Here is a 27,205-nt window from a genome sequence, read left to right on the forward strand (position 1 = left end):
GGGGGGTTCACAGCCCCCAAATTTGGCATAAATAATAGAGCAAATGAACAGATAGCCAGACAACACTAATGCCCTCATACTGAGAGCCTGATTAGGACCTGGACTGGCATTCCAACACTTTTTATGGTTGCTGATCCTCTGCATTTTCCTTACCACTCTCAAACTCTCAGCCATATCTTGACCCTGGTGAGAGTCACAACTTCTCCCTAGGACCCTCTCCTCAACCAGCCATCAGCTCCACCCCAGGAGAAACCTGCTTTGGTTCCTGACCTGATCACCTTGGTCTAAGTGTGCATGTGCTGGACCTAAAGCCTAAGGCTTGAGACACTTGAATTTAGCACGCAGAGGGAATGTCTGTCTTGAGCCTGTCCTGATTAAGTGTTTGTAGTGCTTAGAATAATTGATCTAGAATTGTTTGCTGTGAATTAATTAATCTAGAATTATTTTCTGTGAATTGATTATGTCTATTGCAGTGCCTAACATTATGGATTGTCGTTTTCTTGATTAAGAACCTGTAGAGTGAAATTGTGTTGATGATTTGAGTGAATAAAGGATTGACTAGGGCAGAAGTGCATGGACATTCTTTATTTCTCCCCCTCAACTGCATAAATCACACCTTTTGCCCATCATGACACTAGGCTAGCCTCACACTTGTAATCCTCCTGCCTCAGCCTCCTGAGTAGTTAGGATTATATGCCACTATGCCCAACTCTAACTGGTTCTTTTAAATATTTTGTTTGTTTATTGGCTTTAAAAAATGGTTTATATCTCTTTGCTGAATTACTCATTTATATCATATAATTCTGTTGGATTGTCTATCTGTATTCCCTTAAATTTCATTGTTTTCTGAAATTCATTCTTTTGAATTGTCAGGCAGCTCATTCATTTCCTTTTCTTTGAGGCCTGTTGCTAAAGAGTTATTGTGTTTCTTTGGAGGTGTCATGTTACCTTATCTTTCACCTTCTGGTGAATCTGGCAAGGCAGTTGTCTTTACCAATTTTGTAGAGTGGCTTTGTAGTTAAGACTTTTTTGCTGGTGCTATGTGCTGAAGTGTCTGTCAATTGGATATACTATGTTGACTGTGGTTCTAGATGGATGCTTTAGTGTAATGTCCATCTAGTTTCTTCAGCTGTGGTCCATGTTGGTGATGTCTGATTGGAGTTTCCTTTCTAAGTTTCGCCTTAGGAATTGTTTTAAACAATTTTAATCTCCTTAGGAACCAGACAATAAAGAGATGATCACATAATTAACTACCAAATAAGATAACCAGATAAATAACAACCCCAATCCAATTTCAATAAAAACACTAACATAGGCTAACATTTCCTCTATACTTACTGGGTGTGAGAGGAAGCATAGGGTATAGAAAAAAAGCTTGAGTTCCTAATCAGGCTGCTAAAATCCAAGCATCACTTTCTCCTGGGCAAGTTATTTAACTGGCCTATACTTCAGGGTTTGTTTTAATCACACCAGGGATTGAACTCAGAGGTGTTTAACCACTTAGCCACATCCCCAGCTCTTTTAATTTTTTTCTTTTGAGATAGATTCTTGCTAAGTTGCATAGGGCCTCATTAAGTTGCTGAGGTTGGTTTTGAATTTTTGGTCTCCTTGCCTTAGCCTCCTGAGTTGCTGGGATTATAGGTGTGCACCACTGTGCCTGACTGTTTTTTCATTATAAAAATTGGGATGATAGTATATTCTCATTAGGGAGGCTAGGATTTAAAATCAATGATATGTATATTCTATGCTTAATGTAATTATTTACACATAATATGACATTTATGGAACTTTGTAATGTGCTAAGCACTTCACATATCATGTGTTTTCACATATCATTCCCACAACTTCCCTTTAAGGCAGGTATTATTAACTTCCTAATTTTATGGATGAGGAAATTGAGGCTGAGAGGTTAAGTGCCAAATTTGTGTACCAACAGCAGAAATTTAATATATATATTTATTAAATTATCTCTAAATAACTAAATTAAATTAATAATACAAGGTGCAGTGGCACATGTCTGTAATCCTAGCCATTCAGGAGGCTGAGGCAGAAGTATTGCAAGTTCCAGGCCAGCCTGGACAACTTAGGGAGAACCTGACTCAAAATAGAAAAGGGCTAGGGATATAGCTCAGAGCTAGAGTACCCCTGAGTTTAATCCCCAGTATCCTCCCACACACACAAAAAAGGTCTTTGAACTTGAATGAAATGAAAAGTAGAATTTTGTGTGCCCCTCTCTGTTCAACATCTGATGGAGAGAGAGGATAATATAGGCTTCCTATTTAGAGGCATAAGAATATTTTTACCCTTTTTGGTAGTATTCTGTATTTTTAAGTCTTAAGTGTGATACCAGAAAACTTTGTAGAATGTGAATTTAACATATTGATAATGGGAACATTTAATTTCTATAATACAATGATAAAAATAGATTGAAGAAATTTGTTTTTAGTGCTATTTGCTGGAATAAATTATTATACTTGGCTGTGAGAATGTTTTCTTCTCATCCTTTATACTCAATTCTAATTCTGGCCCCATGCAGTATGTTGGGAAATCTGAACTTATTACACCTCTCAAAGTCTAGTGGGTATGGGAGTGTCTTGTATTCCCCACGGGATTTTGAAGCCATTTTAAATCATTTCTGCACACCTTAAATCTCAGCAAATCTGTGGGCTGAGATAGGAAGATGGTAAATTTAAGGCCAGCTTCTGTAATTTAGTGAGACCCTAACCAACTTAGCAAGATTCTGTCTCAAAATGAAAAGGGCTGGGGATGGAGCTCAGTGGTAAAGCACCCTGGTTTAAATTCCCAGTACCAAAAAAAAAAAAAAAATCATCCCTGAATAAGTCTTATTCTTCTGGGATTCTCTGGTGTTAGGTAGGGGAGGCTGAACTTTTTTGGATGTCTTAGGCCCACATCAGGGTCCTGGTTTGTCTGAGCTCAGCCTTGCAATTTCAGACAGAGCTAGGAAAAAATTTTGTGGCACATGACCATTTGCTTAGATACCTTTCTCCTATGTTTTGGGCCAGACCTTGTGGAGTAGGATGTTAGTAAGATATCCTTATAAGTGCTTCTGAGAAGGTTGTTCTTTTGTCTTTTTCCTTGCCACTTACCGTACTATTTCCATTATAGCCTTTCTGGGTAGGGCTGAAGTCTCTACAAGCTTTGATAGGATTTCAAATAATAGGATCCCCGGGTTGTCAGTTAAATCTAAATAGGTTTCCTTTTCTGGAACTATGGAAAAGGAAACAGATTTCAAAATGCATTCTGAATAAATCATTCATCAAAAAGTAATATAATAGATAATATTTTTTATTTTTTGAATTTTTTAAAATATTTATTTTTTCTTAGTTCTCAGCGGATACAACATCTTTGTTTGTATGTGGTGCTGAGGATCGAACCCGGGCCACATGCATGCTAGGCGAGCGCGCTGCTGCTTGAGCCATATCCCCAGCCCACAGATAATATTTTTTAAAAAATATTTTTTAGCTGTCAATGGACCTTTATTTATTTATTTATATGTGGTACCTAGAATCGAATCCAGTGACTCACACATGCTAGGCAAGCACTCTGCCACTGAGCCACAACCCCAGCCCTACGGATAATCTTTTTACTGAGTATTTCTTATAATAACATCAAGTAAGGGATTAGAGATATAGTGATCATTAAAATTTTGTTCTAATTGGTAGAAAGTTAATTTTGATTACTTGACCAGAGTAATCCCCAAATATAAAAATACTTTTAGTTCAATGACTTCTAAGTAAATATAGTAATACTTTCAACATAAGCATGAACTGTATGCTATGAACTACTGTTTTGTTCTTCTAGGCAAAGAATTTTTTGATAAATTTATCTCTGGTTTGCAGGAAAACTCCCACTACTATCAAAGTATTTGCAAACAGTAACTTTTATCTTTATCTTAACCCTTTATCTTAAGGACAATTCATAATTTAGGAATGGGCCTGTTTTCAAAACTGTGTGCAATATTTGGAATTTGGAATGTATTTATCCTAGAAAGCAAGATATGAAAAGTGATTAGATTTTCCAAGGAAGGTTGTTAAGTTCCTAAACAAACCGTGAGAGTACAAATAACAATATTTCAAGTATACCAATAGAGCATGTATAGCCTTGTGTGAGAAAATGCTCTTAACCACAAGCAGACTTTCACAAGGGTAGAGGCATCATCAGAGTGAAGATATACTTTTTCTTTTCTTTCTTTCTTTCTTTCTTTTTTTTTGGTACCAGCGAACCTAGGGTGCTCAACCACTGAGCTATATCCACAGCCTTTTTTATTTTTTCCTTTGAGACAAGGTATCATAAGTTGATAAGGATAGCCTTTAACTTGCCATCCTCTTGCCTCAGACCTGCTGGGATTGCAAGCATGTGCCACCATGCCTAGCTAAGAGGTATATTTATAAATTTATTATTTTTATTTGTTCTACTTAGTTGTACATGACAGCAGAATGCATATCAATTCATTATACATAAATGGGGCACAGCATTTCAATTCTCTGGTTCTGTATGAAGTAGAGATGTACCACCGTGCAATCATAAATGTGCCTACGGTAATGATGTTTACATCATTCTACCATCTTTCCTACCCTCATAAAGGAAGTATTTTTTAAAGAACAGTATATTATCAGCCAGGCACTGTGGCACATGTATGTAACCCCAGCAACTTTGAGGATCATAAATTTGAAATCAACCTTAGCAACTTAGCAAAACAAAACAAAACAACAACAAAACCCAAAACTGGGGATGTAGCTCAGTGGTAAAGTACTCTGGGTTTAATCCCTAGTACTAAAAAGTAAAACAAGCAAGCATATAAAAGACCCTATTATCTATGCCCCAAATCTTCATGAGAGCATGTTTCTTTTTCTAAAGAAATTTTTTTTCTTTTGTAAAAGGAATGCCTCTGAAAGTAGTGCACATCCTCAGTAAGTAATTAAAACACTATGAAATGAGACTAAAATTTTCTACCCTTGTTACTTCCTAAAGGTTCTCATTGGAAACTAAAGGGCAGTATCATGTGAAGTAGGTCTTTAGACAATACCAGTACCTGCATGATTATTTAAATTAAAATTCTAAAACTGGGTTTGGGCATGGTGCTGTACATCTATAATCCCAGATAAGTGGAAGGCTGAGGTAAGAGAATTCCAAGTTTGAAGCCAGCCTTGGGCAACTTAGTGAGAATTTGTCTAGAATGAAAAATAAAAACTGGAGGTATAACTCAGTGGCACAGCACCCCTGGTTCAATCCCCAGTACCAGATGACCACCACCACCACACACACACACACACACAAAAAAAAAAAAAAAAAAAAAAGGAGAAGAAGAAGAAGAAAAAAGAAAATAGCAAAAAAAAAAAAACAAAAAAAACAACAAACCTTAAAGTATCAATTTGTTTAGCAAATATTGTTTTGGAGAAGCAGTACAAAAATAAATCATATCCTCAAAGTACAGCTTTCTGTTTGTCTCCACATTGGAGGCCTAAGTGAATAATGTTTACATGTAGTGGGCTGTAGCTACCCAACTGCCATCTATTCAGTAATACCTGTCAGGAACACCTCTGCTCACCTACAGCTTTGAGGAAGCGGTTCTTATCTGTTAGCACCTTTATGAAGTCAGAGAAGTTCACCTTCCCGTCTCCTGCAACAGAAATATAAGCTCAGAACAAGAATAAGATGTATTGAAATTATTAGAGTACATATTGAGTGTAAAAGTTAAAGCACTCTGGACCACTTAATACTTAAAATCAGAGCATTTTGAACTGGGGATATAGCTCAGTTGATAGAGTGCTTGCCTCACATGCACAAGGCCCCAGGTTCAATCCCCAGCACCACAAAAGTTAAAATAAAATAAACAAAACCACAGAGCATTTTAGGGCTGGAGAGATGCTATAAACACTCAGCCAGGGCTCCCAACCGCTGCGGGCCTGTCCATGGGCCTGTCCATTCACTCCTCGTCCAGAGTTTTGCCATTTTTACAAGGAATCTACCCAATATCCCACTCCATATCCAGCCCTATTCTACTATATAATAGCCAAGCTTTAGCCCATTTCTTCTAAAATTAAAGATAGTGCTATTAAAGTGGATGTGTGTATGCTTCCTAGGAAGAATAGAAAAATTCTGCACAGTTAGTGGAAACAAGTGATACCTTAACTGGTGACATTGAATCACATGTGGAACTAATGCTGACTGAGTGGGCACTGAAAGTGGGTGAGCTCAGTGAGGTGAGAGGAGATAATGTGCTGAATATATTTTTCACACAATGTATCAGCTTGAACTACTAATCACTAGGTCAGGATTTTTAATAAAATCTTTTTTATTATTATTTCTTACATCACAATAGAGGAGTGCATTACATTCATAATTTTTTTGCATTGCAATTCTTAATACACCATTATACCACAATTTCTCAAATCTTTGTTTGTATATAAGGTATGTTGACACGAAATTCACATCTTCATATATGAATTTTGTATAATGATGACTGTCTCCTTCCACTATTCATTCCCAATTTAGCTAAAATGCACATCATTCCAATATCCTTGCTATTAAAAACATGATCTTGATGCTTTAAAAATATAAAAAAAATCTCTGTCATTTAAAACTCAGTGTAGGTAGACCCTAATGATGCAAAGAGGATTCATACTTTATAACTTAAATGGAAACAAAGGGCTTGGATTTTCTGGGCATCATGTCAGTTTTTAAATTGTTTATGTTTTTGTATTTGTGATTTCAAGGTATCTTCCAAAATGAACATCATGAAAGATAACCTGAATTTGATATTGAGATAGTCACTCAGTTTCCACACAGGATTTTTCAAAGAATAGTTCTGAGGATTAATTTGATTTCATTATATATATATATATATATATATATATATATATATATATATATATACACACACACATACATACACACACATATACCTCAATGATATCTTTACAGGGAAATAAACTCATATACAGTAGTCCCCTTTATCTGCAGAGGACATATTCCAAGACCTCCAGTGAATGCCAAACACCTCAAATAGTTTATTTTTGGTACCAGGGATTGAACCCCGGGGTGCTTAACCACTTAGCCATATCCCCAGCCCTTTTTTTTTAAAAAATATATTTTTAGTTATAGTTGGGCACAATATCTTTATTTATTTATTTCTATGTGGTGCTGAGGATCAAACTCAGTGCCTCTCACATGCTAGGCAAGTGCACTACCGCCAAGCCACAACCCCAGGCACCCCCTGCCCCCCATCCCCAGCCCTTTTTGTATTTTATTTAGAGACAGGGTCTTGCTGAGTTGCTTAGGGCCTCACTAAGTTGCTGAGGCTGGCTTTGAACTCATGATCCTCCTGCCTCAGTCTCCTGAGTTGCTTGGATTTACAGGTATATGCCACTGTGCCCAGCAAAAATATGTATTTGTAAAAGTGTTTTAGAAGTCTTTTATGAGAAGGTAATGAGGAATTAAAATACTCACGATCAATATCAGCACATTTTAATTCATTATAGATATCATGCTTGGTTACATTCATTCCCAATTTAGCTAAAGTGCACATCATTCCATGTAAATCAATACAGCCAGTTTTATCCTTGCTGAAGAAGTCGTAGGCATGATGGAAGGCTGGAGAATGGAATTAAGTTATGGCAGTTATTTATGAAGAAATACCTATGCTAATAAAACTAGAACAGATAATACAGCTGGAGATTGTGTTCTAGAGAAGTACTGAGAAAAATAGGCATTTAATACTTTTGGAGGGAGGGATACTGAGGAGAGATTTACTTCTAAATTACATCCCCAGCCCCACCCCACTTTTTGAGGGGTACTGGGAATTGCACTCAAGGGCACTTGACCACTGAGCCACATCCGCAGTCCTATTTTGTATTTTAGTTAGAGACAGGGTCTCACTGAGTTGCTTAGCACCTTGCTTTTGCTGAGGCTGTTTTGAACTTGTAATCCTCCTGCCTCAACCTCCCAAGCTGTTGGGATTACAGGCATGCACCACTGCCTCCCCAGCCCTCTTTATTTTGAGACCTTGCTAAGTAGTTTAGAGCCCCACTGAGTTGCCCAGGCTGGCCTTACATGTGTGATCATCCTGCCTCAGCCCCCCAAGTCACTGGGATTATAGTCCTATACTACCACACCTGGCTTTTAATAGACATTTCTGATACCTGATACTGCCCTTCCTAGGGATTTGAAGTAGAACAAGCTAATTGGTATGTGAGATAGCCTTCCAAAGAAGTCCATGCCCGAATCTCTGGAACCTATGAATAAATTACTTTATATGGTAAAAGGGACTTTGCAGATATAATTGAGATAGGTTATTTAGGATTATCTGAGATAATCCAAAAATATATTGAATATACTCTTTTCCTTCCTTCTTTCCTCCCTCCCTCCCTCCCTTCCTTCCTTTCAGTAAAGATATTGGGCCCAATCTAATTATATAAACTCATCATAGAGCTAGAAGCAAGACAGATGTGGCAGAAAAAGAAATTCAGGGCATGAGAAGATTTCCCCCACCATTGCTTGTTTGAAGATAGGTTATGGGGAGCAACATGGTATACAACATAGGTAGCCTTAAGGGCTGAGTCTCCTGGTTGACTGGCAGCAAGAAAACTGGGACCTCAGCTATGCAACTGCAAAGAACTCAGTTATGCCACAAACCTGAATGAGATTGGAAGCAGATTCTCTGGACTTTCCAAATAAGAATCCCCACGTAAGGGCTGGGGAGGCAACTCAGTGGTAGAGAGCTTGCCTAGCATGCCAGAGATCCTGGGTTTGATCCCCAGTAATGTAAAAGAAAAAAAAAGATATTCTCCCAAATAAGAGCCCAGGCTGGATAACACCTAAGTTTGTTTATTTCCTTCTTGTTCCTTCCCCTGCTTTCCTTCCTTTCTTCCTTCCATTACTGGCAATTGAACCCAGGGGTGCTCTACCACGGTGCTGCTTATTATTTTTTATTTTGAGACAGGTCTTACTAAATTGCCCAGGCTAGCCTCAAACTTTCCATGTTTCTGCCTCAATCTCTGGAGTCTCTGTGATGACAGGTGTGTACTAACATGCCTGTCTCCACCCCTGAATTTGGAACCTCTAAGACCTGCAGGAGAGAAGTCAGTCAAGCCTATCTGGACTTCTGACCTGTACAACCTGCTGTTTTATGCTGTGAAATTTGTGATAACTTGTTATGGTAGCAGTAGAAAACTAATACACGAAGTTGGACCCAAATTGAATATGTATATGTATGTGTTATACATATCTAAAGTGTTTTTCAAAGAAATACTCAAAGCACCAATTGAAGCCAAATTAGGTATGTGTTTTCTAAAATTAGTGAATGAAGAAATAAATCCAGATCAAAGTATATTCCAAATGGCACCAGAATAGAATGCATTTCATATACATTCATGTCTCAGCATCTCTATGTACAAGAAGTGATTAATCCTATAAGATAATGATACTTACCTTGTAACTGTATGAAAAGATAACACCTATCTCCCTTGACAAAAGCTAAGCTTTTCTAGAGCTGGAATCAAACCATTTCTGACTCATCTCTATCTTCTCACAGCCTCTTTATCATGTTGTAGGCATTCACGCAATTTAGCAAATATTTATTGCATGTTTTCTCTGTGCCAGGTACTGTGCTCTAAGTGCTTAGGACACACTCCAGCATGAAATACACAAATGTTTTTGTCCTCATATAAATAAAATAAGTAGGTAAATTAGATACTATTTTAGAAGGTGGTCTATACCATGAAAAAAAGAAAAAATAATGCTGGATTGGAGATTGAGAAAAAGAGACAAATAGAATTTTGACAAGACTCCCACCTTCTTTTCCTTCCTTTCTCTCTCCCTTCCTTTCCTTTCTTTTAGGTAATGGGAATTGAACCAGGAGCACTTTACCACTGAGTTATATCCCCATCCCTTTTTTGTATTTTATTTAGAGACAGGGTCTTACTGAGTTGCTTAGTGTCTCACTAAGTTTTGAGGCTGGCTTTGAACTTGCGATCCTCCTGCCTCAGCCTCCTGAGCTGCTGGGATGATAGGAGTGCACCACTGTGCCTGGCCTTCCTACCTTCTTTTCTACCTGTCTACCTTTATAAGCAATAATACTCTGATTTCTTCCCTATTCCACAAATGAACTTTATACTTTTCTTTTTTTGTAACTGGGAATTAAACTCAGGACCTCACACATAGTAGGAAAGTGATCTATCACTGAGCTACATCCCTGGACCTGAAATTTATACTTTTATCTAGATCCAGTTACCTCTATTGTAGATTATAATTTATCCCCTCTCTCATATTCACAGATATCACCCTCTAAAAGGTCCCTGTCTCCAACACCAAATTTTCACTATTATAGTAGATATTCCTATTACCATACAAATACACTGTTACTTCTCCTTAAAAATACATTGTGGGGGCTAGGGTTGTGGCTCAATGGTAGAGTGTTTGCCTAGCATGTGTAAGGCACTGGGTTTTATCCTCAGCACTGCATATAAATAAATAAATAAATGGCTATCAACAACTTAAAAATGTATTAAAAATACATAGTGACCTCATTTCTCCCTTTAGTACAACTGACTTGGCCATTTGTGTCGTCTTTGTATTAAAAATCCAATCATTTATTTATTTATTTATTTATTTTAAATATGTATTTTTTTAGTTATAGATGGACACAATACCTTTATTTTATTTTTATGTGGTGCTGAGGATTGAACCCAGTGCCCCATGTGTGCTAGGTGAGCGCTCTTGCTCTGAGCCACAGCCTCAGCTCCTCAATCATTTATTTTTGTCATTATGGACTCATGGATGTTTATTTTATTCTTTGAGTTATAATCTAATTCTATATTGTTTAGTTATGTTGCTCCAGTTGTTTTGGAAAGTAGAGTATGTGGGTACAGATGCTGGTAGGGAAGTAGAAATGAAGGTGAGAGTGAAAATTTTTTTCTGATTGCTTCAGTTTTCTGCAGAGAGGTAGGAAGTAAGGATATCATTTGAGAGCAAGGATGGGAGATTTTGGAGACTTTGAGGTATTCAATAAATGCATGTAGAATGAATAAATCTACTTCTCAGAAAAGCTATGAGGATTAACACTACAATAATCATAAGCTTATTAGTATTACAATTAACATGCAGAAATGCAAATCTGATATTGACAGTCCTTCATTTTCCAAACCAGCTTTCTCAGCAATAAAGGTGATTTAAAAAAATTTTTTTTTGGTACTAGAGACAGAACCCAAGGATGCTTTCTTAACCACTGAGCTACATCTCCAGCCTGTTTTTATATTTTATTTAGAGAGAGGGTCTTACGGAGTTGCTCAGGACCTCATTAAATTGCTGAGACTGTTTTTTTTTAATCAATATTAAAGAACTTTAGCTGAGACTGTTTTTGAACTTGCAATCTTCCTGCCTCAGCCTCCCAAGTCGCTGGGATTACAGGCATGCACCACCACACCCAGTTAGAGGTGATTTTTTTGGTACTCAGGGGTGCTTAACCACTGAGCCACATCCCCAGCCCCTTTTTGTATTTTATTTAGAAACAGGGTCTTGCTAAATTGTTCAGGGACTCGCTAAATTGCTGAGGCTGGCTTTGAACTAGCAATACTCCTACTTCAGCCTCCCAAATTGCTGGGATTATAGGCATGTGACACCACGCCCAGCTAGAGGTGATTTTTTGATTGCTTCTGACTCCTGGGTCAATTTTTCAATTGTTTCCAAATATAGAGGGGTGAAGCATTATCTTTCCCCAAACCCAAAGTCAGCCATGCTTGACTTTTAGTTGTTATTTTATCTTTTGTGGTACTGGGGATTGAACACAGTGACACTCTACCATTGATCTACAACCCCAACTTTTAAAAAATTTTTTGAGACAGGGTATCACTAAGTTGCTAAGACTGGCCTTGAAATTACAATCTTCCTGCCCAAGCCTCCCAAATAGCTAAGATTCTTCTAGCTTTTCTACTGTAAAATGCTCTCCCTTTTCTCTGGGCATTTATAGATCTGTTCTTTCTACCTGAAATGCTCCTCTCTCTGTTCTTTGCCCAATTTACCCCTACTTTCCATTCAGCTTTCTCTGGGACTCCCCTTCCCTTCATGAGACCAAGTCAGGACACTTCCTTTTATGCTTCTATAAGACTGTATACTTCCATATCACAACATATTGCACTTTAAATGATTCATTCAACAAATTCATGGTTTAACCATTGGTCTTCCCTGTTAAACTTTCTATTAAGGCAGGGACCATGTCTAACTTATTTTATTGTGTTTCTCATGCCTGGACATTGTTGGTTTAAAATAGGTATTTGTTGTTTGGATGAATGAATTATAGACACTGTAGCTCATTTTATTATTATAATTCTTCTCTGAGAAATCCTTGGAACTTCAGCTGTGCTTATATTTTTCCCATAGCTTGATTTACATTTGAGCTTGAATTTGTTCTTTTCCACTCCCCACAAGTTCTCCTTTGAATAAAAATATTTGGTCAGGAATTTTAAAATTCTACAGAGATGCCAATTTGAAAGCAGTTCCTCTCCAATCCCACAAAAAGCTAGGCAAGTACTCTACAATTGAGCTATATTCCCATCCCCTACAAAAAGTTTTTTAATTTAATTTTTTCTGTCTTAGTGATGGGGTAGTGTAGACAGCCCTTCAAATCTCATATCTCTATTAAAGAAGAAAGGATCAGATATATTAAGAGGCTGTTGTTTATCCTTTAATTTCTAGGATGATTCTCATTACCTTCTATTTGTGAAGGGCTCAACTTTTCTTTGTGTTGAAGATGTTCTGGTAAATTATTATCCCTGAAAAGATACATAAAAAGATTAAGACTTAATACATATATGAAACCAGCAAAAGTCAATCTTCTTTGACTTTTTTTTGCTGAATGGAATGACTGAAAGTATCACAATTTATCCAGAATCACAGTACCTAAAGGGACCAGTTACTGTCATTTGCTAACAGTTGTGGTATGGACAGTAAGTAAATGTTGGCCACTGAAATATGCACCTCGGTCCTATACTTGCAAATCATCCTCACCTTCTTTAAAAAAATCTGATTTCACTTAAACATGGGTGTATACCTGAGGAACTTCCGGATGCTACAGCCTAAACATGGAAGACTGAGGAACTTCCGGGTCCTAGAGCCTAAACATGGACACTCACCTGAGGAACTTCCGGACCCCTGGGGCCTAAACATGGACACCTGAGGAACTTCCAGATCCTAGAGTCTCAACATGGACATGCACCAAAGGAACTTTTGGATCCTAAACATGTACGTGTGCCTGAGGAACTTCCGGATGCTACGGCCTAAACATGGAGGACTGAGAAACTTCCAGATCCGGGGGCTTAAACATGAACATGTGCCTGAGGAACTTCTGGATCCTGGGGCCTAAACATGGATGCCTGAGGCACTTCTGGATCCTAGAGCCTAAACATGGATGCCTGAGGCACTTCCAGACGGGGTAATGGGGTGGGGGGGTGGGGCCTGAAACTTGGACATTGAGGAACTTCTGGATGCTACGGCCTAAACATGGAGGACTGAGAAACTTCCGGATCTGAGAGCCCAAAGATGGATGTGCCCCTGAGGAACTTCTGGATCCCAGAACCTAAACATGGATGCCTGAGGAACTTCTGGATCCCAGAACCTAAACATGGATGCCTGAGAAACTTCTGGATCCCAGAACCTAAACATGGATGCCTGAGGAACTTCTGGATCCGGGGGCTTAAACATGGACGTGCACCAAGGAACTTCCAGATCCAGGGGCCTAAATATGGACGTGCACCTGAGGAACCTCTGGATCCGTGGGCCTAAATATGGATGCCTGAGGAACTTCCGGATCTGGGGGCCTAAACATGAACACCTGAGGAACTTCCAGTCCTAGAGCCTAAACATGGATGTGCACCTGAGGCACTTCCAGATGCTATGGCCTAAACATGGATGTGTGCCCGAGGAATTTCTGGATCCGGGTGGATGTGCACCTTTGGAACTTCCGGATCCGAGGGCCTAAACATGGACACTTGAGACACTTCCAGATCCGAGGGCCTAAACATGGATATGTCTCTGGAACTTCTGGGTCCTTATGCCTATAAAGGGCAGGGTGTGACTCTCAGAAGGGACGTGGTCCATGAAGAGGAGCGGAGTATGGGGCCTGTTGGGGGGCAGACTGAGCTGTCGCACCCTGAACTTGAATGTGATGGTGGCCTCAATACCCATCCTTCCCCTGGGTGTTACTTTCCTCCCCTTCCAGGAGGTGCCGGGAGGAAGTGAGACCAGGTGCAGGGACCAGGCCCTGAGGAGGGACACCGTTTTTCTCCTTGCTTAGCCAGGCGCCCGGCCTGGCTGGGGACAGGGATGTCTTGTGACACTAGCTGCCTCCTGCATCCCTGCACCAGGACCTCAGGGACCACAGGCGGGGATAGTCGTTGATTCTCCCCTGGCTGCTAACCCTCAGTCCCGGGGTCTGCCCAGGGAGAGCTCTGTCTCCCAGAGGGTCAGGAGGCCCCTGTGACCTGCTGCTCCTTACCCACCATCATCCTGGGCGAGCACAGGTCAGGACACCAGACGCTACTGAGAGTGACATCTCCTAGATGGGCAGCTGGGGACTTTGCCTCTGTCCCCAGGCCTTGGACACCGGATGATCACCCCCAGAGACAGAAAATAACCCCACACTGCCCAAGACTTATTTTAAGCTTTGGATTCTGAAATTTTCCTGCTGTCACCTTCTTTGTGAAGCCAGTTTTTCAACAGAGACAATATTCCGGGTGGGGGGGGAACAACAACATGGAGTTTATCAAACCAAGCTGACACATCTGGTCCTCTAAGAGAAATCTGGGTTGGAGGGAGAACAGCCATTCTCAACTGGCGAAATAGTGAAGTTCCCTTGTCCTTATTTTGTGTAAGAAAAATAAATAATCTGATGTTAATTCAACAAATTATTTTTGATGAGTGCTTGGCTCATAGGAAAAAAAATCTGATTTCATCCATTTCTAGAACAGGAAACTGAGGCTCAAAGGAATTAAATAACTTATCCAAAGTCACACAGAGGTGGGACAGACCTGAGATTTAAGTTTGTATGATTCAAAAGCTCAAGATTATAAACCTTTAACTATTCATGTTGTTATAAATAAAAGTTTTTTTAATTTTGTAACTAGTATAAGTAATGTTGTGATGAGTATCTGTATAGAGAAAACCTTGCATCCATTATTGCCAGATTGTATTTTTTTTAATATTTATTTTTTTAGTTGTAGTTGGACACAACATTTTATTTCACTTGTTTATTTTTTTATATGGTGCTGAGGATTGAACCCAGGATCTTGCATGTGCGAGGCGAGCGCACTCTACTGCTACGCGCTCTACAACCCGGCCAGATTGTATTTTTTACCACATGTCAGAAATATACAGAAAAAGATATAGAGTTATAAAACCTTTTGGAAAGTTTGGGACTCTGTTTTGACCTTTCATTTCCTTGGGAAAATAAAATATGGAAAAGGAGAGAGAATGTTAATATTTTGGGAACAGTTTGCATAGATCTGCAGTAATTTATTTAGGAATATAGAAATTATTGTGTAAATCTGGACTTGTAAATATGGCAAATTAAACAATTAATTAAATGTAAATTAATAATAAAATAAAACTATAATTTTATAAATTTATTTTATTTAATACTGAGAACCGAAAGTTTAAAAACTATGGAATCATTTGATTTTGGTAGTTTTATAAAAATAAGTTAAAAAAGGGAAATGAGAGACTAGAGGAGGACAGATTAAGCCCTGGCAGCTGCGGGGAGGTGACCTGGCTGGGGGAAATACCTGAATATGGAGAATCCCAGTGCTGGGCACTCAGGGCCAAATCCATATCCTCCAATGTCAGGTAACCCTAGAGGTTCCAATCTTGGGCATCCATCCACCACATCCACCACCTGACAATCTGGCCTTTCCTCCTGGTCTCTGTCCTACTCCCCTAGAAGCTCCCCAGGAAATGCCAAGTTTTCCTCCACATGGGTCCCCTTATTCTCTGCCAGGACACCAACCCTCAGGTCCCTACTCTCCTTCACACCCACCATCGGTTCCTGTTATGCCTCCTGTGAACCACATGGCTCCTGGCATGGTAGGCCCAGGAATGATTATGGACAAGAAGATGTGGAAGAAAAGGTGCACAAACACCACAAGCATGGCAAGCATCCCTCCTCTTCCAGCAGTGACTCTGACTGAATACAGAACCTGGACCCTCCTTCTCAAGTCTCACCAGTTCTGCTGTCCCATCAAGTTTCAGCTGCTATGTTTTATTAACCAATGTGCTTCCTAGCCTGCCCCACCTGAGCCTTAGCTCAGGGAAGCTGAATTGGGAAGAGAATTTCCATTGGCTAGCAAAGATAGCCTTCTCATTGCTTGATAGATCTTATTTATATGGTTGAAGAGTTCAGTGGAAAGCTGTATTTTGAAGTTGGTGAGACCTCTGAGCTAGATGCTGAAGAAAAGTTTAAATTCTGTAAAATGTGATATTTTAAAATTTCCTTTTGTAATATGTGTAGTTTGGAGGGTTTATGGAAATTTTTCTATGATGAAAAATCACTGGGGTGATTTAGTGGCATATATATTTTCCCGCAGTCCTTTTATTGATTGCACTAACAGCAAGGCTGCTGGGAAGTAGAGTCCATTTGGCTGATGAGCTCTGACTGCCCTTTTGTAAGCTAATATCTACTCCTTAGCTCAATATATTATCTCAGGTCCTAGTCTCATTCTCCAGCTCTGGGTCCAAATAAAACTATTTCTGCTGGGAAAGAAAAAATATTGAAATGAGAAAAAAAATAATAAAAAAATAAAATTATTATTTAGTGTCCTGTAGAGTATTTATCAGATTCAACTCATTTCAAAGAGGGACCTGGGAGAAAAGAAAGTGACCAGCTTTAATTAATTTATTTATTTATTTGCATCGCTGGAGATCAAGTCTAGGGCCTCTGCTAGGTAAGGGCTCTCCCACGGAACTACACCCATCCTGGCTGTGATAAGGTTGTTTTGTTTTGTTTTTGTTTTTTGGCAGTCCTGGTAGTTAAAACTGTACCACTGAGCAATATCCCTAGCCCTTTTTAAATTTTGAGACAGGGTCTCATTAGGGTGTTCAGGCTGGTCTCAAACTTGTGATCCTCCAGCCTCAGCCTCCTAAGTAGGTGGGATTTTAGGTGTACACTGCCACACCTGGCAATATTGACTTCTTCTGATGTTTTCTTTGTATCATCTACTTGAACTTCTAAAGACTCTTAGATTATTTTATAAACTATTCTTTTTTATTATTTTTTTAGTTGTAGATGGTCACAATAGCTTTATTTTATTTATTTATTTTTTTGTGGTGCTGAGGATCAAACAGTGCCTCACAAGTACAAGGTAAGTGCTCTACAGCTGAACTACAACCCCAACCCCTAAATATAAACATATTTCTGTCAGATGATGTAAAAAGATGCAGCAGACACAGAGATATAATATTCTTAAGAATCCAGAGGAAAGTGGAATGCCAGGCAGTATAATTTTTTTTTTGTACTGGTATTGAACTCAGGGGGTCACTTAACCAAACCTTTTATTTTTATTTTTTATTTTATTTTGGGACAGGGTCTTTGTAAGTTGATTGGGGCCTTGCTAAATTTTGAACTTATGATCCTCCTATCTCAGCTTCTTGAGCTACTGGGATTACAAATTTTTGCTTCTCTTATTTTTAGTCATTGGTGGATGTTTATTGAAATTTGTTAATAGCTGACTCAGAAAAACCTATTTTATCAGATCTCATTTTACTGGTTATATTTGTAATGTGAACTCTTTTCTCTATATTTTGACTTGCTTAGGAGTTAATTCTTCTTTATGATCTTTTTATTTATTTATTTTTGGTACCAGGGTTTGAACCCAGGGGTGCTTAACCACTGAGCCACATCCTGATGCCCTTTTTAAATATTTTTTATTTAGAAACAGGGCCTCACCAAGTTGCTGAGGCTGGCTTTGAACTCATGATCCCCCTGTCTCAGCCTTCCAAGCCACTGGGATTACAGGCTGCGCCATCATGCCAGGCATGATGTTTTACACTTATTCTTTAAATTGGCACTCAAAATACCTTAATGAATAACTTATAACTCCTCGATCCCTCTATGACATTCTATGTCCTAACAGAAAATAGATTTTCATCTAGAAAAGTAGGAAGGATAACTGTTTCTCCAGTCTAAAAGAATATTTGGCCCAGTACAGTGGCATATACCTATAATCCCAGTGGCTCAAAAGGCTGACCCAGGAAGACAGCAAGTTCAAAGCCAGCTTTAGCAATTTAGCAAGGCCCTAAGCAACTCAATGAGACCCTGTCTCTAAATAAAATACAAAAAAGGGCTGGGGATGTGGCTCAGTGGTTAAGTGTCCCTGAGTTAAATCCCCTGAACCTCCCCCACCCCCCAAAATTGTCTTTTTCTTCTCATAAAAAAAATCTTTCTCAATCAAGCATGGTAATCCTAGCAACTGGGAGGGTCTGAGGCAGAAAGATCACAAGTTCAAGTTCAAGTTCAAGGCCAGCCTTGGCAACTTCATGAAGCCCTATTTCACTATTCAGAAAAAAAAAGGACTGGAGATATATCTCAGTGGTAAAGTACCCCTGGGTTCACTCCCCAGTAACACCCCATCTCACACTCCCTCCACATATACATACACACACATAATCTTTTGGTTGTCAGGCACAGTGATGCATACCTGTAATCCTAATTTCTCAGGAGGCTAATAGAATAGGATCATAAGTTTGAGACTACCTGGGTAACTTAATGAGATTTAAGGGGTTGAGGATGTAGCTCAGTGGTAGAATGCTTGCTTAACATTCAATCCCCAATATCTCAAAAAAGAGAACAAAATAATCTCTGTCTTTAATTCAGAAATTTTGCTTTATACCTAAATTTGCCACAGAACAGATACTTGAAGAGCATTCTAACTTGTCTAGTCATAGCCTCTATGGGTATTTAATATAGTCATCACTTAATAATTTATTGCATATTAATACTTTAATTACCTACCTCTTGCTGTGGAACCCAGGTACTTTTAAAGGATTCAGCTTAAGTTTTGGATTAACTTCTGAAACTGCCATTTGGCCAGTGACTCCGTCTGGAATTCAGAAAATATAATTAGGAATCAACTCACATATTATATATATTCTATTGCAACTTTCCTAGCTCAAGGCCTGGCATTTGAAAAATCTAGAGCTTTAAGGAATGGTACTAGAGTTATGTGCAAAGTTGGAGGGATGTGGAAGGGTCTCTTTGATGTCACTAGATTTCTAAGCAAAACTTCTTGCCATTGCTTCCCCTTTCAAATACTATCATTCCGATGCTGTGTAAAAATAAATGCTGGGCTGGGGTTGTGGCTTAGTGGTAGAGTGCTTGCCTAGCATGTTTGAGGCACTGGGTTCGACTTTCGGCACCACATAAAAAAAAAAACTAAATAAATAAAATAAAGATATTGTGTCCACTACAACCAAAAATATTTTTTAAAAAATGTTACCAGGTGCAGTGGTGAACATCTGTAATCCAACTGACTCAGGAGGCTGAGGCAGGAGGATTGCATGCTCAAGGCTAACTCAGCAAGTTAATGAGGCCCTAAGCAACTCAGTGAGACCTGTCACAAAATAAAAAATAAACAAAAAATGGTCTGGGGATGTCTTTCAGTGGTAAAAACCCTCTGGGTTCGATTCCCAGTTCCAAACAAACAAACATTAAGAGAAATAAACCAGCTACATAAAGACAAATACTGTTATGTTCTTAATTATATATGGTATCTAATATAGTTATATGAAAGCAGAGAGTATAGTGCTGGGAGAAGGGGGCTATGAGATATTGGTCAAGAGGTACAAAATTTCAGTTACACAAAATGAGTACTGATGCTGTAACATTGTGACTATAGGTAATAATACTGTATACTTGAAATTTGCTAAGAAAGCACATCCTAAATGTTCTTACTCTTCTGTCAACAGTAACGTAAGGCATTGGATATATTAATGCTGGATGGTAGAACTATTTCACAATGTGGAGATATATATATATATATATATATATATATATATCTCAAACCATCAAGTTGTACATAGTAAATAATAAAAATGGGGCCACACTGATGCAGATAAAGTATCTTAGAACTATGTGGAAGAAGTTATTTAAAGACAAAATTTATTTATGCAACAAAAACATTTCATGCATAATTGACAAAGAATAAAATGTTTACACCATTTCTAAAATATTTGCCTATTTATTTCTGTTTTTAGATATCTGTCTGGTAGTAAGTAGATTTTCCCAGGGTTTTTTACTGGAACACATATCACTGCCCTGTCGGTTCTTTTGAACTCATTGGTCTTTCTTAAAAGTAGGAGCAGGTAAGGAATACAGTGCTGTTTGCTACCTTAGATCCTCTTGTATGGCCTCTTCACTGCTATGGCCTCCCTAGTCCTCCCTTTCCATTTCTGCATAATTTGAGACACAGGGCCTGTGGTCCAGGAACTAGGGGTAGGGCTTTTCCCTTTATTATTTTTATTGCTCCAATAGAGTGTATCAAGTGGTTCATTGACAAGTAAACTGAGTTCCTAACTTAGGAATAACAAACAATAATACTAATTTTAAACTATGAAAAGGTTTCTGAATGTTGGGTTAGAATTGATTTTTCCCAGGTCTTCACCTCAGAACCTGGAAAGCAGTTGTTTCTACACCACTCAATTACATATGTTCAGAATCTAGGAACCTACCACAGAGCTGGAACGCCGGAGATGCTCAACAATTTAGGCACTTGAAAGGTGCTGTGAAATCATCCTCATGGCTCAAAATAATCATTACTTAAAAAAAGAATCTTCAATCTCTTATAGAGATAATAGTTGTTTTTTTTTAAAAAGGACTCAGCCTAGAATCATAAAAATCCTGATATCTACTACTTTTAAGCTGGGCTACTAACTACTTTGGGACTTCAATCAGATGAAGAATCCAATAAAGGGTTTGTTCCATCATACAACTGTGACCTCATTCAATGCTCAGTCTCAGGCCCAGGCGGAGAATGAGCCACCAATTTCTTTCAGTGTTAGAGTGTTAACAGAGAGTTAGTGTTTTCAGTGTGGTTCATTCAGCACACCCTTGGGGTGTGTGACAGTGTGAGCTACAGAATCAGAACATTTTGACATTGTTGAGATTTCAGGGAAGGGGAAGTTTTTTAGTTTTAAATATTGTATTAATATATTTTCATTAGTTAGTTGAAAGTTGTTCGAGTAAAACATTTTTTTCCAGGTACCTTGACTGAATGGTGATTAAAAACCATTTCATTGTTTAAGCCTAGAAAGAGGAGGGAAAATCAAACCCTCATAGACTGTGGTTTTTAATATTAGTAGGAAAAATGACTTAAAAAAAGTAACTGAAGCAAAGATTGTGTTAAGCAGAAATCTTGATATTCATTATCTGACTTATCTTGTGGCATTGTAAATTGTCCAGCACAAGAGTAGGAGTGTCTTTAGTCTGTTATGGCTAAACAAAGCCAATGGCACCCAAGGTTTAGCTAGTGATAGAGTGGGGCTTTCAAAAGTGCCCCAGGCTTCACTGCCACTAAGCCTCTCATTCCGGTCAGGAACACAAAAGGAAAGAATGAGAAGGTTTAATTTATAAATTAATTCAACAAATATTTTTATTAAGGGCTCACTATGTTAAAGGCTACCAAGATTTAAAATAGGGATAATGACAGTTCCTATCTGATGTGGTTGGTGAGAAGTAAAATTTTATATTTGTTTTTAGAGATAGGGATCACCATATTTCCCAGACGGCCTCAAATTCCTGGGCTGAAGTGATCCTCCTGCCTCAGCCTTCCAAGTACCTGGTATTATAGGCGAGTGTTACTACACTCAGCTAGAAGTAAAATTTTAAAATTATGATTTACCTTTAACTGTGGTAGAATACATATCACATAGAATTTACCATCTTACCAATTTTTAAGTGTATGACTTACTATCATTAAGTATATTCACTTTGTTGTGCAACCAATCTATGGAATGTTTTCATCTTGAAAAACTGAAAGTTTATATTCATTAAATAACATCTCCCCATTTCCCACTTCTACCAACCCCTGGCAATTATCATACCTACTCTAGATATCTCATATAAGTGGAATCATATGATATTAGTCTTTTTTTTAATATATACTGGGGTTAAACTAGGGGTACTTAAACCACTGAGCCACATCCCAGCCTGTTTTACTTTTTTATTTTGAGACACAGTAAGAATAAGTTTCTGAGGCTGGTCTTAAACTTACTTTTCTTTCTTTTCTTTTTTAGTTTTGAGTAATTTTTTATTTAAAAATTGTTTTTATTAGAATGTTATAGTTATTCATAGTAATTGGGTTCATCCCGACAAACTCACACATGCATGGAATTCAATTTCGTTCATTATCCTGCCTTTTCCCTTCTGTCTTCCTCTCTGTCCCATTTTTCTTCCTCTGCTCTACTGGACTCCCTACTCATCTATTTATTTATATTTGATTGGTTCTTTCTACCTTTGCATAAAAATGAAGTTCCTTGTCATATATTTACTTGTGCATATAACATGATTTTTAAAAAATTCATTCTGCCATTATCTCTCCTTACCCATGCCTCCATTCTGTCTCTCAATTTCCTTCTTTCACGTTACTGATCTTCCCTTTATCTTTATGTTACCTTATCCTTCCCTTCCCTTTTCCTTTATTTTATTCTAGCTTCTGCATATGAGAGAAAACATTTGAGCTTTGAGTTTCTGAATTTGGTTTATTTTAATTAGCATGCATGAGATTCCCCATTTTCATCCAATTACCAGCAAATGCCATAATTTCAAACTTTTGTGTATATATATTCCAAAAATTCAATATACATATATACATATGTATGTTTATATACTTATGTATATAGTATACGATAATTTCTTAATCTATTCATCTACTGACAGGTATCTGGGTTGATTCCATAATTTAGCTTTTGTGAATTATGGTTCTATAAACCCTGATGTGGCCATCCCTAGCCCTTTTTAAACTTATTTTGAGACAGGAGCTCACAAAGTTTCCCAGGCTGGCACTGAACTTGTGATCCTCCTTTATCAGTATCCTGGAGTTACTGGGATTATAGGTGTGTGCAACTACACTTTGCTTATTTCTGGAATTTTCCATTTAATACTTTGGACTACAATTGACTATAGGCAACTGGAGCTACAGAAAATACAACTGTGGAAAAGGGGAAATATCTGTATTTGTCTCTTTATTGTTGAGTTATAAGGATCTTTATATATTTTAGATACTAAGTCCTAGTCAGTATATAATTTCCAACTATTTTTCCCATTCTGTATGCTGTATTTTCATTTTGATAGTTTCCTTTCAGCTGCAAGTTAATCCTAGAATTTTATTTTATTTTTTAAGAATTTAATATTTATTACAATGTTTACACAGTAACAACAAAATAATGCTAGTAAGTTACTATTTTCTAAAAACACTGCAAAATGGTAAGGATAAAACAGTAAGAATGACATTATAAATTTAATACTCAAAATTTAAAATATAGTCATCTGTCTTTTAAACAGATTTAAACTGATGATTTCTACATGAACAAAAACATTTAAAATATAGAAATAATCTTTCTTAATAATGTACTAGATACTATCTAAAGACTCAACTTTATTGCACATTTTGGTTTAAGCTTATTTGATCATGTACCATGCAGAAAAATAAATTACAAGATAAAGAAAAGTAGGAAGGATGTTACTTTGTATTACAAAATTAGATGAGGGATGATACACTTCACAGTTTAATCTTCAGAAAATTTTATTTAATTATTGCATAAAACCACTGTGTGGAGAGCCACAATGAATGACCACACCCTTCCAGTCCTGATGCCTCAGATTCTGACCAACCACTGCATTCTCTGTGGCTTGGTCTATCTGGGATAGTAAGGGTTCCTCTTTGTGGGATGTGCCCCTAGGGTTGAGTTACACTCGCCTATCCCTTGTAGTCCTGCCCTTTCTGCCCTTTTTTGGATAGAACTTTCTAAGAACAGAGTCCCCCCAATAAAAGCTCACTTCCAAACGTGCTCTTTCTCTCTCGTCATCCTCTCTTAACCTTCTCTTGCTCTCCCTTTTGGGGAGCCTGAGGCGGACAGCAGGGAAGCCGTCCTGAAGCTTGTGTAAAGGGAAATTGTGTCTGTGTTTTATTTGGTGTCCCTGCAAATTCACACGAGTGATCTTAAGTTCAGTTGCCTGTGCTGGTCGGGGGCGGCACCACTGGTTAAAGTCATTTATTACACATTCAAACTAAGAGATATTAAATGTAGTAAAATAGCCCTGTTCTTATATAAACTTCTCTTTTCACTGATACCAATTATTACTCTCTTTAGCCACCTAAAAAGGTGTTCTTCGTATAATTTTTAAAAAACATTAAATGACAAAATCCTAGTGTGTATGAATTTTTGGTTATGTCAAGATATCCACATAATAGGCACATAATCAAAATTTTATCATTTTAAGTGTGAAAAAAGTAGGAGGATCTGGGGTTAGACATAACTTATAAGCCAGTTTCTCAATAGAGCTAACAAACTTCTGTTTTACTTCTTGAATGTATTCAGTCAAACACTATGTTAGTTGTATTGAATGTAAACATTCTCATTTATTTGTACAGATTAATGAGATAATCCAGAAACTATTGTTATTACAGTAGCCTCACAATTTAATATCTCTGCAAATATGCTTTGGAAAAATTTGAAAAAGCAAACAAAAATTTAAGTGTAGACTCAGCCAGGCTCATGCCTGTAGTCCCAGAAACCCAGGAGGCTGACACAGGAGGACTGCAAGGCCAGCCTCAGTGACTTAGTGACACTCTGCCTCAAAATAAAAAATAAAAAGGGGTGGGAATGCAGCTCAGTGTAGACACCACAGGGTTCAATCCCCAGTACCTCTCTAGTCCTAGAATTTTTTAAAGCTAAAAGAGAAGTAATAGATTATCAGCCACATTCATCCTTTTCATTTTATTGCTAAAGAGACTAAAGTTTTGTTTCTTTAATGGCAGAACCAGGAACACCTACTTTGTAAACTGCACTGTGATTAGAAGCTAAAAAAAAGTAGCAAGTGAAGCCACTAGAAAACAATATAAGAAACCTAATAATCAATATGATGCTGTGGCAAAAGGCAAAAGGAACTTAGAAAAACTTTTGAGAACTAACCATGTCCAATCACCTATGGATTAGTAGACAGAGGGTAGAAACCAACAAAACCATTAGGGAAAACAACTGTGGGATTAAAAGCTATAAGTCAAAGTACTAAACCCCTGTCTTCACAACGCCTTCACATCAGGTTTCACACTCACCTTTAATAGAACTGGGAGCTTTTATCAGCTTCTGTAGAGACACTGTTCTTTTTGCTTAAAGACAAGATTAAGAGTCAAGATAGGGGGGCAGGGCTGGGGTTGTGGCTCAGCAGTAGAGCGCTCGCCTAGCACGTGCAAGGCCCTGGGTTTGATCCTCAGCACCACATAAAAATAAATAAGTGAAATAAAGGTATTGTGTCCAACTACAACTAAAAAAAAAAAAAATTAAAAGAGTCAAGATCATATAAATTTCTGAAGTTACAGAAAGTGAAATAGGAGGGATATAGTTTATCTTATTTTCTCTCCAGAGAGTGGGAAACTGAAGAAAATGTTGAAGTTATCTTAATTCATATTTCTTCTTTTGCCTCCTTAATGTATTAAACTCCAAAAGCAAAAAAATTAAAAGCACTAGAATCAGAATTGAAATCAAGACTATTCATTTATCATTTATTCATTTTTTGCCCTTCAAAATATTAGGTAGTTTTTTAAAACATGATGAGATTAACTCTTAGGAGAAAGATGATGGACATAGCAGCCTGGTTTCTTATATCTGGTTTGGTTTGGTCTAGCCAGAGAAGCCAACTCTGTACTATTTTTTAAAAAAAGAAAAATTTGTGGCAGGTTATAAAAGCATGAAAAATGTTTAGTGATACTTTTAGGTTATGGAGGCTATACAAGGTAATACATCACACAGAAAGTAGTACACATAAAGTAGAAATATCCTCTTTATTGAGGGAAGGTTAATTCAAATATGAGCACATATAGTTTATAGAATTAAGAAAAACCTATCAAATGCCTTTTATATCCCTTCGTCTGATCTCTCCTCCCACACATTTTCTTCTCCCTATTGTTTGATTCTTCTCCCTTCCTAGAGAGTAGTTTGCTAGAGGCACCCTATGTCATTCTTAGACACTGCATGTAGCAGCATTCTGGTTGAGAATGTGACATAGATAATTTCTTTTTCAGAAAAGAATCAGACTTTATTTTTTACACTTATTTTTTTCTAAATGTATATATTAGAGTTTCTCTATGTCTCTTATAAGTGTAGTTTTGTAAATTCTCAAGTAGAACTTTGTAATCCATGTACCTCTGAAGTCTGGGAGGAGTTCTGAATGTTCAGTATCAAAAGACAGAAATATTAGCAGGTCTTGAGGTTGTACATATGTTGATATAGGTATTTCTGTTATCATTCTCAGGTAACTGAAATCTATACTCTTTTTTTTTCTTAGAAATACAAATGATACATTAGAAATTGGGGGAAAAGTTACTTAAGTGTGAAAAAATCATTATACTTATGTCTAGTCCAAGTATCTGGGATTACAGGTTTGTGCTACTATGCCCGACTTGTGTGTCTTTCTGAACAATATTTTTTTTTGAACTTGAAAAATATAAGTATGGGTACCCAGAATTGAAGTTTGTATTTTCTTATTAAAATTAATTTTATGTATACTCACATAAAGTTCCTTAAATCAATCTTAAATTCTTTTTTGAAACACAATGTGGCTTTTGGAGACATATCACAATTTTTTTTTTTGGTCATACTTGTTTGTGAAATGTAGGCATAGAGAGCAAATAAAAATTTCTTAAGAATAAAGCTCAGGTTGAGGTTCTGTGTCTATGAGAAGAGGGCCAAAGACAAGCTTTACTTTGCCTCCTCTTACCAATTTTTAGCATAATGTTCAAAACTCGCATTCATTCTTTTCTATACAGGCACAGAACATAAACACATAAGGGAAGTGTATAAGGGAAAGTTTATGGTGATAAAATTATGGATTATCATTGGAGGGTAGAATTATTAAAATTTTCCTTTTTCATTCATTCTCTAAATAAAGAAAAATTTTTAATATTTACTTTTGTAATCACATATAAAT

At 37.5% G+C, this 27,205-nt stretch overlaps 1 protein-coding gene across 1 annotated transcript in view; it reads right to left on the reverse strand.

Annotated features, from left to right (window-relative positions):
• LOC101968136 (uncharacterized) overlaps positions 1-27,205 on the reverse strand; it is a 59,217-nt gene that overhangs the window by 5,192 nt on the left and 26,820 nt on the right. The window contains exons 9-13 of the mRNA XM_078041916.1: positions 19,016-19,103; positions 12,727-12,788; positions 7,471-7,614; positions 5,570-5,641; positions 3,108-3,228 (exon numbers count right to left, since the gene is read on the reverse strand). Coding sequence (XP_077898042.1) covers positions 3,108-3,228; positions 5,570-5,641; positions 7,471-7,614; positions 12,727-12,788; positions 19,016-19,103 — 487 coding nt within the window. The remainder of the gene's footprint in view (positions 1-3,107; positions 3,229-5,569; positions 5,642-7,470; positions 7,615-12,726; positions 12,789-19,015; positions 19,104-27,205) is intronic.

The sequence above is a fragment of the Ictidomys tridecemlineatus genome, chromosome 3, assembly GCF_052094955.1.
Source record: "Ictidomys tridecemlineatus isolate mIctTri1 chromosome 3, mIctTri1.hap1, whole genome shotgun sequence".
Taxonomy (NCBI): domain Eukaryota; kingdom Metazoa; phylum Chordata; class Mammalia; order Rodentia; family Sciuridae; genus Ictidomys; species Ictidomys tridecemlineatus.